This window comes from Chroicocephalus ridibundus, chromosome 3 (genome assembly GCF_963924245.1).
Source record: "Chroicocephalus ridibundus chromosome 3, bChrRid1.1, whole genome shotgun sequence".
NCBI lineage: Eukaryota > Metazoa > Chordata > Aves > Charadriiformes > Laridae > Chroicocephalus > Chroicocephalus ridibundus.
The window spans coordinates 15,805,950-15,820,933 of record NC_086286.1 but is presented as its reverse complement, the minus strand read 5'-3'; the positions used below and the strand labels follow the sequence as shown (position 1 = coordinate 15,820,933).

The 14,984-nt window shown below is 43.8% G+C and overlaps 1 protein-coding gene across 1 annotated transcript in view; it reads right to left on the bottom strand.

Moving 5' to 3' along the window:
• TOGARAM2 (TOG array regulator of axonemal microtubules 2) overlaps nucleotides 1-14,984 on the bottom strand; it is a 35,701-nt gene that overhangs the window by 6,371 nt on the left and 14,346 nt on the right. The window contains exons 8-17 of the mRNA XM_063328496.1: nucleotides 14,548-14,707; nucleotides 13,422-13,586; nucleotides 11,164-11,305; nucleotides 9,375-9,480; nucleotides 7,307-7,542; nucleotides 5,926-6,084; nucleotides 4,726-4,843; nucleotides 3,678-3,775; nucleotides 2,138-2,333; nucleotides 750-966 (exon numbers count right to left, since the gene is read on the bottom strand). Of these exons, the coding sequence (XP_063184566.1) occupies nucleotides 750-966; nucleotides 2,138-2,333; nucleotides 3,678-3,775; nucleotides 4,726-4,843; nucleotides 5,926-6,084; nucleotides 7,307-7,542; nucleotides 9,375-9,480; nucleotides 11,164-11,305; nucleotides 13,422-13,586; nucleotides 14,548-14,707 (1,597 nt within the window). The remainder of the gene's footprint in view (nucleotides 1-749; nucleotides 967-2,137; nucleotides 2,334-3,677; nucleotides 3,776-4,725; nucleotides 4,844-5,925; nucleotides 6,085-7,306; nucleotides 7,543-9,374; nucleotides 9,481-11,163; nucleotides 11,306-13,421; nucleotides 13,587-14,547; nucleotides 14,708-14,984) is intronic.

Here is a 14,984-nt window from a genome sequence, read left to right as displayed (position 1 = left end):
ACTCCACACACGTGGGGACCTCCAGGCTGACTATGCAACAAGCATTTCATCCTTCAACTGATCTTTGCTATGATAATGCAGTATCTTATTAAATTCAAGGGATCAATCTTTGAATTCAAAGTACGTTTTCATTCAGGCTTTACATGGCTAGCCTGCTACCTAAAAACTGCAAAATGAGTAGCTGAGTTCAAAGTTTGTCATATTGGGATCAGAAAGGGCCAGACACAACTGCTCAGGAGAGTCACCACTGCCAGAGCATGGAACAAAGCCCAGTGAGAGCAAAGAGCCTCCACCACCCTTGCCACCATGTGTTTCAAGGAAAAAGCACGTTCCTTTCATCTTGTTTTACTGGTGGTAAACTCAACAGAATGCACATCTTAGAAATCCAATTCAATAAAAACAAAATTAATGCAATTTCCCAGGAGGAAGGGGGAAAACAGTCATGACAGATGCTAGCTGCTTTCCTCATGCGCTTCCGGCAGGAACTTAAAATAACCCCTATAGTGTCCTCTCTACTGAATCAATAACCAGACATATGATCCAGGTGATAAGCAACATCCATTCAGCTGCACGTCACAGCATGATACAACAGATCGGGATAGAAAGAATGCAGGTAGGACTTCATAAACATCTTGCAGCAGTTGGATATTTTCACAGATGACAACAGCTATCAACAGACTCAGTGTTCCCTTGGCTCCAAGATAGAGGAGCTGCAGTTGAGGAGAGTCAATGTCAGAGGTCAGCCTTACCTAGGTGAGCAGTGGATGCTTCCAGCACCTTCATAGCTGCAGCATGAATCCCCGAGTTCTTTGAGTTCAAGTTGTCAGTGACTGCTGCTACCACAGAGATCAGCACTGGGTTTAAGGCACCTCTGAGCATGGATATCATCAAAGCCAGCACCTCCAGTGCCTTCTGTCTCACTTTCTTGTTGTAATCTTGAAGTCTCAGCATAAAAATATCAAAAATCTGTTAAAAAAACAGACGACATGAAAGCTGGATTAAAATGTCTTTGCTTCAAGAAGGGATGTAGAAACAAGTACCCAGCAATATAAAAGATGAATGTAATCCTTTCTGTCAGGTCAACGCTTGTTAGCACAATTTCACTGTTTTCCTGCGCGCTACTCACCGTAGCAGTTGCACAGCCTCATGCTAGTTGAAGAGATTTTCATACTTTATTAATAGGCTTGAGTGGGGACAGGATAGTTCATATGATGATGTTTCTTTTTACCTATATCATTAAATTAATCCCATTTTAATAATGCAAAATAATATCTTTGGTATAAAGGTAGGAAAACGGGTATTTATGATGCCCATTCTTACATAAAGTTGTCTCAAGTGCTGAGAGTAGTTTTGATTTTGCTAAAACTGTGGCTAGATGAGATCCAAGTTTTGTTTTATCTGTCTCAGAACCTGTGTCTGGAGGAGCGCAGGGCTCTGATGAACTCTTCAGGATCCAGACCATTTGTCTAGCTAACAGGTAGACTTCTGAAGTTTAATGTGCTGTGCAGTTATTAGAGAAGGTTCAGTCCCTTGACAACCACGTTATCAGGCACCATTTTCTGGAAAAAAGCAGCTGCTGGGAGGAGAAGGAAGAGAAAATCTGTCTCTAGCCATTTTCCTCCTCGTTTCAAAGAGAAAAAAGGACCACCAGGAAGGGTGAGAACAGTCTTTCCCAAGCAGGAAAGGAATGAGGACAGGAGTGAATAAGCAGAGTTGTGTCTATGCAAGACAAGATAAAGTTTATAGGAGAATCCTTTAAAATAAATAAATAATTTCTTTTTTAAATCAACTCAGTCTGATACTTCTCTCTCCTATCCCAAGCCGTTTTTCTTCTACAGAATAACTGCCAAGCTTTCAGTGGCTGGATTTCCTTTATTTCAACCTAGCTGGTAGTTGGAGATAGCAGAAGCCACAGCAACACTAAATTCTGTCATCATCTCGTGAACCATGCGCCAATAGACACCTGCCAGAGAAATACATCTGGACTGAAATTACTTGACCTGAAGCCTGGAGCTGAATTAAATTATTTTGGGTAAGAAGGGACCAGCCTGTCCCAAACAACTAGTATGTAGTGCCACACTGAGTTAACTTTACTGGTACTGGCTTGGGAAAGGAGCAACAGAGATGCCCTACATACCTGGACAATGTTAGTGGAGATGAGCTGGGGGCTGCTTTTGCAGTGATCTAGGAGGAGCATCGTTCCCTCAATTCGTGTCCGAAAATCCGTGGATCTCAGGAGCTTGTCAAGCTCCATGAGCTGTTCATTCTCTTCCACAGTCCGAAGTGACGTGCAACGGACTCTCTGACGGGGTAAGTCAGAGCCAGACCTCAAACTGGAAAATAAAAACAAGGTAAGACCTTTTGGTGATAATATCTTCAGTTAATTGTGAAGAAAACATCTTGGTGAGACTTCCTAATGATGTGATTTCAGCCAGATCTTGATCTGAAAAGCAACTCTGATCTCATGACAATCATTACAGGAGACAATCTGCAAGTAATATTATCGCTAGGTGCTTACTTCGGCACCTAGGATGGGATTTATCTCATTTATCTTCAGATGTCTTCCCAGGTACTCATCTAGCATCCCTTTGTGGGGAAAAAATAGGCAATACTTCTAAGTTTAAATGCCACATCTTATGGGATGTGTCTGTATTATAAGGAAATTATTTACTCTGGAGAACTGTCTCTACAACAGGTATGGGAATCTGTATAAATAGCTCAGATTCACCTGAACAGATGAATCCTACCCAGACAGATTAAGGGGAATATCTGAAAGGATCCAGAGGATCAGTAACAGAGATAAAACCAGAAGCCAGCCATCCCACTACTACGCTTACATTATTGCTCCTCTAGGGACTGGATCCACAGCTTAACAATCCCAGTGGGAAGAATTCCCTTGGATCAACCTCTCTGCCGTGAGCATAGGGAGATCCTAACAATGCTAGTGAGATGTGTGGTCACCTTCCTGACACTGCTGAGCACAATAGAGCTAAATAAATCCACTTTTTATTAGAGGAGAACACGTACAAGTAACTCTCCCACTGGCATGGGGAGACAGCAAGGACCAAGTTTCTATCTCAAATGCTGACTACAGCACTGAGGAAAAAACCATGCTGTCCATCAACCAACCAGTAATGGGTCTGAATGACAGGAATAGCTACGGAAAAAGTCCATGTTGAGACATCTGTCAACCAGAACTGCTCAGGAATTGTCTTGCTGGTACTGTCAGAAAGCAATGATTCAGCCAGGCCAAACCACATGCACAGAAAGTGCTATTTTTGGGAATGGCATCTTCGTTCTAGACTGGTACTTCTCCTCAAACCACCCATCTGAAAAAAACTCTACTCAGATAAGAATACCCTCATTGAAATTATTTGTCCCAAGTCAAACAGCAGAGACGCAACCCTCCCACAACCTCCATAACACTCTTCTCGCCACTGCACTGGATCTTCTGAACTGGAACCAGTGGGTGTCTCTTCCCCTCTCTCAGTTTTTGTGGAAAACCCTCCAGAGAAGTTGTATTTAGCCTCATGTAAAAGTAGACATTTTTTAATCACAAAAGATTTTGGGGGCAAGGAAATAATCTCTGGCTCATCTCCACCAGAAAGACTTTACTGAGGAAGGGACATGTAAAGCTTGTCATGTGCATTGTCAGATATAACAGAAGTGCTCAGTACCCTTCATCATGAGGTAAGTTGTTCCGATGCATCCTCAAGTTCCTATACTTCCTGGGGTCCTTAGCAGGTGGAGGTCCACATTTACGGTCTTCTTCCTCCTACACATATATATAAAAAACCATGAATCTATCGAAGATAAAATAGGAAATTACTTGTCTAAAACACAAGTTATAACCAGGATCACTGCTACCAAGAAAGGCTTAGGAAAACATTTCATAACTTAGAGAGGGAGACAGGCCAGAGATTCAGTGATGTCTACTATTTGTTTTCAATAACCCAAGGCAGGTTACAGGTGCTACCACAATGGGCAGTGGTATAAAATTCTGAATTTGGTAATCTTGAGCACAAATGAGAATAATGCGAACTGGTAGGGAACGAGCCTTCTTAAAGGGAAGAGCGGGAAACTTTTGGACTCTGCAGGTTGGCCCATTGTGTTGGGAATTGATTTTGTTCACACTCACTCTCCCTATTCCTGTACAAATGCACATTACTTTGTAGCATGTAAATGGGAGGAATGAAAGAAAGAAAAAAAAAAAAAAAAGATTTTCCACTGGATGCCGAATTCACAAAGCTTCTTCCAGCTCCACAGTGCATGACAGCAGGGCAGTATTACCAGAATACAGACAATAGGTGTACTAATTATGATTGCCTTGTGCATCTTTTGTATATTTGGAAATTTTCTTGGCAATACTACTTCCTTCATCTGTTGCAAAGACCTCTATTATCTTCAAAAGCACTATTCTCACTTCCTTGCTTTATTGGGGGGTGATGTTGGATTTTTTTTTTTTTACACTTGGAGGTAAAATCATTTTCTCCTATTTCCCTTTCTTGTTTGTGGCTGATATTCAAAATACACCCACTTTATATTTCTAACCATACTATTTCCTTCACTAGATAAACAGGCTAAGTAAGGATCAACAGTTTATTCCCAGGAGCAAAATGATTTAGTGAAAGAAGAATAATATAAAGAAAGATTAGATGTGTTTAATCTCATATTAGCAATCTCAACACTTGCATAAAGGAGACATTTCTCCTGCCAAGCACTTACTTTCTGCTTAATTTTTGCCATAACATCCTCCAAGTCACGTGAGGGGACAAACTGTTTCAAATGCTTATGAAAGTTTTTATGACTCATCAATATACTCAGCATCTTCCGTCCACAACACCTAACACATGAAAGAAAGAAATTAATTATTGGTTTTTTCTACGGACTATTACTGTCTTTTCTTCCTAGCCTTCTGAATAAACAAAGGAAAAGTGTTAATAAAACAAGCTGATATTTTAAACTCGTCATGTGTAATACTTTCATGAGAAGGTATTACCTATTCAGCAGAGATGTTTACCTCCACTAATTGCCACTGCATAATGCTGCCAGATGAGCACAAGAGGAAAACATAGGGAAACAGGAAAATACAATTTCATACTGAAATTGTGTGTACACTTCTGTTGGATGGCAGGATCCCATGGGATGAGCAAAGCACATCTGCTTTGCTGTTGCACCTTATTTGCAGTGTCTGCTACTATTCCACAATAATTTACCTGTCTTTAACTGGTGGAGAAGCTAGGACAAATCACCTCATGCTTACTATTTATTATTCTATCCTACATGTATGCACATGAGCAGCTACTTGCTCCTGTGTTCTTGCCATCTAGTAGTGGGAATTTAAATTAATAATCAAAGCAAGTTTTGTTTTGGTTTGGTTTTTTTTTGGTTTGGTTTTGCTGCTATGAAAATACATCTATCTTCAAGAGGAAATCTGGAGGTCACTCAGCCACAGACAACAACATTATACAATGTTTGGGAAGATAAATTTGTGGCCATCATAGCCAATTAAATCTGCAGCAGGGATTTAGACAGACTGAATACATTGGTTAAAGGCAGCTGGAATTTTTCTAGGACAGTCTTAACCTTAACAGAAGTAGATGTTTGGGATCCTTCAGTGATGAACAATGGCCAACACTTCAGCTTTGCATTGTGCACACAAGACTGAACAAAATTGTTTGATTGGCTAATCTGAGTTCAGTTGATCTGAATAAAGAATCATTCAAGTCACAGGAATTTGGCAATGTTCCTTCTTGCTGGACACCTTCATGTTACTCAGTACAGTCATTTCCCCAGCAACATCATCCACATTGTGAAGTGAATTTCTTAATATTTCCTTTACCTTCCACTCTTTTGTGGTTTTATCATTTAGAGTCAGACATCAAACAGTTCTCAAATTTTAGGAGGTGAAATGAAGATCATCACCTTGTGTCCTGATGACAGTCCTGAGCAAGCTTTACCAGCGTGCGCACCAGCAGCTCAATACTGGAAGGTGTGCCTGACAGCAGCTTCTCAGCTCCAATTCGCTCCATCACAGTCAGGAGGTGTTTGGCTGCACACTTCCGCACCAGGACATTGCGGTGCCTGCAAACAAAAGAACACGCACTGGGGCAGAGGGAAAAGGAGGGCCAGAAGCACAGGCCTTGGTCACAGCGTCCTCCCTGTCATTGCTGGGGGAAGGAGGCATGTGTTCTCCCAGCAGTTTTAGCCAACTGGAGAAGATTCTGCCCCTCAGATAAACACAAAGTTGGCATTGTACAGAGGGGCTACCTGCAAGGATGAGGCAGGAGTTCAATCTCCCTGCACTATTTGATACTCAATTTCTTTCCTGAAATTAACTCTGAGAAAGAGGGAAATGAAAGACAATTCATGCTGACTCATCAGAGGGCTCCCCCTGTACAGACAGGATTGAAGTTTATTACATCTTTTTATCTCCTAATCTGCAGACCATTGAAAAAAATTAAACAGGGGGAAAAAAACACTGTGGGGCATGAAGCTGCACAATATCCATCAATGCAACCCATTTGTTCTTTGAGGCTTGGCAAGAGGTACATTTGAGTGTTTTACTCTTTTAAAAAGCTGAGGAAAGCGTAGCAGGTGTTTTAGCCTTTAGCAGGTTGTCCTTTCTAGAGGGTGTCTACTTGAAACTATCAGGCACAGCAGTAGTATTTTAAGGCAGTGCTTGCTTCAGCTGTCCCATGGGAGTCGCCTGTGAAAGCACCCGTAAAGTGACTCACCATCTCAAGGCTAACATGCAGTGTCAATTTGAATAGAAAGTGGAACTCTTAAGGACGTGACAGTCAGACAGGCTCCTCTAGGCAGGAGCAGCACCTGCTGAGCAGGCTGTGCCATACCCACCGGGTTCTCCCGCACATGCTCCGTGCCTCAGCAATTAGCCTCCTTATTTCTCAAGTTAATGGCATAATGGTGATGCAAGGTTTTTTCCAGCGCCTTTGCGGTTAGCGTTGTGAAATATCAAAGGGCTCTCACTGCTGGAATTGCCATTGTCCCTCTTCCCACAAAGCCACAAGCCTGTATCGCCACCCTTTGCAGGGACTTTCCCTTCCCCGTCATTCACCACGTCTAGGCAGCCTTGACAGACTGTGAGAACAAATAGGCTGCAGTAGGGCAGAGGTAGATGACAAGAGGAAGGGAGCGAGGCTGATCAGAGAATTTAATCACCAAGTTCACAGAAGATGCAGGAGAAAGGACCCTTCCCTCCCATCATTCCCTTCTGCGTCCTGTCCCTTCTCCCCTACCCACACAATTTAAGGTGATAGATATCACTAAGAGAAGGATGACATACTGGACTCCGCTAGCCATGAGAGCGGTCATTGCTCGTGCAGGAGTCACGCTCCCCACCATGACTCCCAGGGATTCATCGGCTGCTTTCTGAATGAACTCGCTGGTGTCCCCCACCCTTTGGAGCAAGACACGGGCAACCTCATCCACCTCATGGTCCATGTGCTTCTTCATGGTCCTGAAGAGCTCTCCAAGAGTGACGATTGCACAGCGACACACCCTTGAGCGGAGGTTGTTCACCTAAGGAAGTCATGAGGGGAAACGTAAGAACAACCTCAGTAAAGGAAATCAGTTCCCCTAGAAAAAAAGTTCCAGGAAACAAGAAGACTTCTTGCTGTGTCCAGGTGGAACACAAGAGCACGGCAAGAGCAGAATACCACAAACACAGAAACACACTTACTCCTATACCAACTTCTTCTCTGGCCTCAGACCTGCTTATACAATACAATTTTAATGAGACTACAGGCCTAAAAAATATTGTTTCACCTAGAACAAAGTATGCTACTTAGCCCATAACATGCACTGCTTTGATTTTAGGCCCTCCTATTGAAAATTAAAAACAAACAAACAAAAAAAAACCAACCACTAAAGCAAAGGCTGTTTATAAACTATGTAAACTATAAAGGCACAATTCATAAAGACAAGACAGAGGAACAGTACTTTCCTCCTGTCAAAAATTGCAGCACTGGCAGTTTGAGCACTCAACCAGGAAACAGAAAATACGGGCTCAAGTCTAGACACTAATTTGCAGCAGGGACTTGAGTCCATCTGCTGCTTCATCTATTCAGGAGAGCCCTAGCTGTTGGACTCAAGGATCCTGGAGATCACATGCAATTACAGCTGTGATCAGTGGGGTTTTACAGCATTCAGTGCTGCTCCAAAGCGATCCTTGCTTCCAAAAGGCTATCCCACAAGGGTAAGGAAGAAGCATCTCAGAGTAATGTGCTTTGTTTGAAAGATACTTTGAAGGACAGACCAGTGCTTCTTTCTGCCAGACTTGGTTGTGCTTATTAATAAAAACGAACAACGTAAGTGATAGAAGTGCTTGTGAGAGAAAAATCTGGGACTGGAGTGAACTGAAAGTGGAAAGATGTTTCTGCACATGAGCGTGTAGAGCAAAGAGGAGAAAAATTCCTCAGAAATATAAAAGCGATATAAAAATCAGATGAGCTATGCTGAAAGGGCTTCTTCTCCTAACCCTGATCTCAGAGGGGGACAATCTGAGTCCTGCATATCTAAACAGAAATTTTTGAAGAGTCTAAAAACACAAGGGGCATTCAAGCCTCCAACATCATTAAATATTGGATAGAAGGACTGGTTTTCATGGAAATGAGCTAAATCTTACTGTCTTCTGCAAGCAAAGGAAAATTTAATATATTTGGCAATCGTGTAGTAAGAGTACAAGGTAGCTGGTTCAGGCCACAGACAAGTGACAAGTTGGAAATATAGCCACAGATGTTATTAAGGAGCTTAGGTTGAGACCTCTCAGTTAACTGAGAGATGAGATAGTGAAGCTGCGCACAACTGCCCTGCAAATCCCACAGCCAGGCTGCTCCAAGCACCCGGTGGCTGCAGTGCAAAATTCCACTGGTGCACGGAGGCAGCAGATCAATGGAAAGAGCGAATTACCAAAAAGCACACAGAAAGGAAGAAGACGGCATCAGGAAACACTGGAAAATAAATACCTGCAGTCAGTCCCCCAGGATGCTGAGGAGGAGGAGGAGGAAGTGGGAGGAAGCCAGGAGGCAAAAGCTGCAGTGTTTAATTACAGCTTGGGCAGAGATTTGGGCTATGGCAAATTACAATCACCTGAGTAGTGCCTTAGTTTCTGCATTTGTATATTGCGTTATAATGACACCTAGCTCAGAAAGAGTCAGATGCCCTACATATCAGTAAATATAGCTGCATGTACAGACAGATCACATAGATAGGTGACATAGTTATTAGAAAAATGATGTCTGAAAATAGCAATGAAAGCAGACACTGAGCACACATGTAAATGAACAAACACATACCTACTCTACGTCTCATGTACGAGGTACGTGGGATACAATTAAACATGATGTTCTTACCTCTTTGTTAACAGCCAAGGAAACATCATGAAGTCTAGAAAGAAGGACTTCTGGCTGGCAGACAGCCATGTGTCTGATGCTGAAGAGTGCCCTGGCCTTCTGCCGCCTGAAAGGCAATTACCAAAAAGATTGATTTTGCTCACCACCCAAGAACTAGGCAGCACCCTCTGATATTACCAGGGTGTCAGCTCAAACAAAGGGAGGTGCTTATCATACAGCACTTAATTAAATCATGGAACCTGTTGCCACAGGCTGCTGTGGTGGTCAAAAGCATACACAAGTCCAAAAGGCAAATAGATGGTTTCAGAGTGGATAGTTTAATTTGTGGCCATTAAACAAGACAGCCTCTCCAAAATCCCTGGCACATGAAGTCCCTATATCACTGCTTCCTAGAAGCTGGGAGACTGTGCCACATTTCTGTTTCTTGCACCCTCCCTGGACCCTGTCCCTGAGATACAGTCCCACCTGGCTGCCACTGGAGCATTTTCCCTCCTTGCCATCCCCAGAGGGCAGTTCAGGAGTGAGAGTCTGCACTGCCACTAAATAGCTGAGTTTGCACTTTGCAATCTAGTTGTGTGCTGATGTCACGTCCACACCCCCCATCACCCCGCCCCAAAAAAATATGGCAGTATGTCCTAAAAGATTCCACGCCCGGGCAAAAACAGCCAAGATGTTGGATTTTTCCAGAAAATCCCTACTTAACATAACACCCACAACAGCAGAATGTTACTTGAAAAGTAGTAAAATCCCACGTCTTTCAGCACTTTCTTTGTGAAGGACTGAGCTACCTGAAGGCACATGATGCTGTCACTGGTTCACCAGGGCTACAGGGCAGGACTGGGGACACATCCCCACTGGGGTCCCTGAGTGTAACCCAGACCCTCCACACCTGCAGCAACTCGTTGCACCTCACAGGGCTCCAAACAGTAACAAGGAAGAGAAAGGAGAGAGGGGCAAAACGATGTGATTGCACAAGGAGGTGCATCATGGAAGATTTTTCATGGTTATCCCAATGTGAATGGAGCCTCAGTGGGTGTGTTCTGACCCAGATATCAAAAAGACAACCAATATCACCTGAAATTTGTAGAGTCTCCTCCTGTCTGTGTCTAATTTCAGGACACACTGATTATCAACAAAACATCTTTGGTCTGTATTAAGCAGTGAGGAGGAAAATGTTGAATTATACAAGTGCAAGATTCCTAAAGGATGGTGGTTTTTTTTTTCTTTTTCCTTGTCTTCTGCCATGAACCCTTCAGGAGAAATGACAGGTTGAGCAACTGCACCACGTCTCAGTCCGTTTCTCAGACATAGGAACTCCCCATAGGCACTGCTGGGACTCATGTGCAGGAGGTCACAGGGAGGCTCTGTCATCTGCTGCTGTTGCTGGCAGCGGGACCAGAGATAAATCTTTACTCTGTCCCAGGGACCCAAGGCCCCCAAATCTCTAAACTCAAAGCTGCTTCCATCCTGCTTCTGGCTTCAGCCAGCAAATCATCCTGTTCCACAACTTTTCTCCCTTCCCTGAAGATTTCATTTGCAGCTACACAGAGCAGAAGGCAAAGCTAGGAAACACCATGGACCTGCTGCAGCTACGGATCAAGGCAAATAAAAGGTTGCTCTCACGTCTTTATACTGTGACTGCTTTAGAGTGGTTTCACTAGTTCCCTTTGGATGTCTGATCTGTCTGGGCTCAAAGGCATTAGAAAATGCTTCAGAGGAGTTAGAAAAAAACGTTTCTAACTTACCTTTACACTGAGAGGGAGGAAGAGTAAAGAGGGGCTTTTCTTACCAGTCATCGCCGCTCAGCCATGCAAGTGCCTCGATCAGTCCCTGCTCTGTGTAAGGGAAGGGCCTGGCTTCCTGAGCCGCCTCGCACTCTGGATCATTTCCCGACTCCACGATGTCCAGAGCCATGGCTGGCAGTGAGTTAGCTGGAAGGAGATAGCCAGACATCAGCATTGCATACCCCTGAGGACAAGTCACCTTGCCACCAAGCAGACTGCAACCCAATCTCCCAGCCAAGATTACATATGGGTGCAAACTGGCATTGGTTCAGAGGCTTCCCTGCTGTCTACTTCATTGCCTTCCCCAGCACCCAACCATCTCACAGTCACCCCCAGCTCCTTATGTAAAACTGAAAATTGCACACACACAGCCAGCTCCCAAGTCCATGTAAGTACCGCAGCCAGCTTGCAGGTTCATAGTGCTACAGAGTTCATGCTCACTGGGAGCCAGTGCTGCCCAGCAAGGCTTGCTACCCCAGGAATAAGCTCCTGAGATGTGCACATACCTCCCTGTATCACCTCCCTGTTACCTGGAGCACTGGGGACAGAGAAAATGCCTCCAGCTGCCCCCAGCGAGCATCGACCCTGAACAACTGAGTCCTGCTGGACTCGGGCGAATCCCCAAGAAGCAGCCACCAGGGAACGGTGATACCTGACTCTCTAAATCTGGCAGTGCCTCTGTTTCCATTTACTTCAAGAATTCTAGACAGCAGGCAGATGAATGCACATACATTTTAGCATACTATTGGGAAAGTAGTAGTTTATGGATTTTGCTATTTTCCAAATGTTATGAATATTTACTATTTCAGGGGTACCCACTGGCTGTATTTCAAAGATGCTGAGGTGAAATTTATTTGTCATCAAATGTACTTGTTTGCAAACTGTGCAATGCCTAAGCTTTCTCTTGTGGAAAAATGCATTTTCTAGTCTAGATAGTTGTGACAAAAAAGCTTTCCAAATGTGAACTGAGAATAAAAATATGTAAATATAGATGCAAAATGTTGGCAAACACACTCTCTTGATGATAAATATACAAGGTATAAGAAAATTCAGATGACAAATTCGTTTGTTATGAAACCTATTTGTCATCAAAAGTACTGTAGGTCAAAAACTTCATGTCTTGCCCTCAAAAGCTCATTTTCTCAGTGTAGACGAAAATATTTGAGCTGTCTAAAAATATTGAGTATAAATATTGTACAGAATCTAGATGAACTGCTAGGGACTCTGCAGGGTTTTTTATGCTAACTTAAGTGTTCAACAAAGTATGGAGGACGGAGGAACTGTAAAATCAAAAATATTCAGATGAGGACTAATTTGGATGTCACCAGTAGCACTGTCACTGACATTAATGATGTTGCTGCATGAGTATGTAGATATACATATATTCGATTTGTATATATACACACACACATATATTCAATATGAATGGAGAGCCACGCCAGGCTAGTTCTGGTCAATTTTGAAAATCTGAGTAGCATCACTATGAAACAGCAACTTGTCATTCCTAGCTCCCTTTTTCTTCACTCTTGCTACTCAGAATCATAACATAAGGTAGGCTACCCACAAAGGAGAGATGAGAATCACTACGTACTCACTATCAGCTGTATATTTATTGCAGGTAGCAAGCAGCCTGCGAGCACCAGGCAGCCTCTCCTCTGTGTCATCTTCCACACACAGCCACCGTATTTGAGTGGGGCGACAGAAGAGGCAACACTTGTTCCCAATTTGCATTGCAGGCAGTGAGATGAGAGAGGTTAGAAGCCATTGAGCACTTCTAGGTGCAATAGCATGATTGTACTAAGTCGCTAATTTCCATGCAGAGACAGCCCTTGCTGGAGTAGTAGAAAAGCTGGTTGGAGAGCCAGACAGCAGCCCAGGCAGAGGGCCAAGACAGTGAGTGGCTAACTGATTATGGTGGTACACATATGTGCACAGTGAGCACGCCCTGCCAGACTGCACCAGAGCTCAGGCCTGCAGTTATAACTGCCTCCTGGCACCAGTGTTACGTTTTGGTCTCTCAGTATGGGCAAAAGCTAGAGCTTAAGGCTTTGCCACTACTTCATTCAGTTAAATCTCCCAATGGAACTGTAAGCACCAACTGCTCCAGTATCATCAGGCTGTCATGGATCCAAAGCAGGTTTGCTCTCAGTCCTCAGGACAGGCTTTGGACCTGAGATCCTGCCTGTGGTTGAGGAACGGGGCAGTCTGTGCTCCTTGTGCAAGGGATGAGCTGGTGTGAGGGCTGCAGCTGGAGCAGGCTCACCTGAGGATCTGCGTGGGAAGCTGCCACCCTGTCTGACGGCGGGGATGCTGGGCAGTGAGGGCCTGTTGACCCGCTTCCCCATGGTGATACCAGAGCTCTGTCTGTATGCATTTCTCATGCTGGGGGCAATGGAAGCTCTCCCATTGACAGGTGGTAGGCCAGAGCCTGCAGAGACTGAAAAAGACCTTGTAAGTGGGGAGTGCTGGACAAGGTGACTATGGGCTTGGAAAGGGCTAGAAATCTTGCTGGAGCTGGATAACATCCTTTTGTTGTCCCAAACATCTCCAGCCATAAGAGTTGCACACTAACGTGGGATAGTGATCACAGAATGAAGTGATGCTTTCCCTAAGAAATGAGGAAAACTCAGTACTGCTTTTTGTTTGCTTCCCTGTTTCAGAGGCTGGCTAGGGAAGTTACATTTCTGGGGCTCCCACCTCAGCACTCCTCACCAGTACTTCACAAAATAATAGCAAGAAAAAAAAGCAGATAACCTTGCGCGATGCCCTTGGGCTGAGTGCTGACTCTTAAATTTGCTGCGGCTGCACTCATGGTAGGCATGCAGCAGCACAATCAGAGCCTGTCAGCTGCAATTAAGTCAGGAATGCTGCTTGCTCATGTGCGTAAAACGTAAGCACTGGCTAAGGGCTCCAGCACGGCTCTGCAACCCAAGCTCCTCAGCAGGGAGTGGTGTGAGCATGATAATCTGTCCTACCACATGAGCAAGATCTTTTGTGTTTTAATTAGAAATAGTTCAATTTTGTTTCTTCTGGGTTGCACCTTGGTTGAAAAGCATTCTTTTGGACTCACCCATTCACCTTTCCCGGAGGCTACTCTTGATTAAAAAGTCTGAAGCGTCAATGTAGTTTGCAAAACAGAATTATCTAATCTGAAAGATTTTGCAGAAGAAGGGTGGAAGGTTATATTCTGTGACTGACTCAGTGTGGGCCATGGGCAAGACAATTCATGCCTCTGTATTTTTCTTTGAAAAGCAGAAATAAATCCTATTCTAACTTCCACTCAGATGCGAGCGTAATGGCCTTCCAGTCTGATTTCATAGACATTTGCAACACTTTTGCAAATAATAAGCAAGTGAACATAAAGGCCCACAACTATAGCAACCACTTACTTTCTTCAGCTGCATCCTCAGGGTCCACACTCAGTGTAGGAAACTGCAAGGATTTTTCCTTTTCTCTCTCTTTCTCCCTCTCTCTATGCAAAAGCTCCATCTCTCTCATTCGCTTCTGCTGTATTTTCTTCTGAGCTGACTTGGACAAGGTAACACAGATCTAGTTGCAACAGAAATACATTATTGAGCATAAAGACAGATACACAAACCACACAGAACACCTTATTAGGAACACAGTGGTAGTCATTGTCTTTAATGCAGCTCCATATACATCCCAATAGTTTCAGAAGAATTCCTCCTTTCCTCACCTTGGCATGCAATAACACCCAGTAATGTGTAACACTTCATTGCCACAACCTTCTACTGGTTCAAGATACTGTTTCTCAGTCAATGTCAGGAAGCCCCACTTGCACCAAGAGTCACAGGAGTGCTCCAAG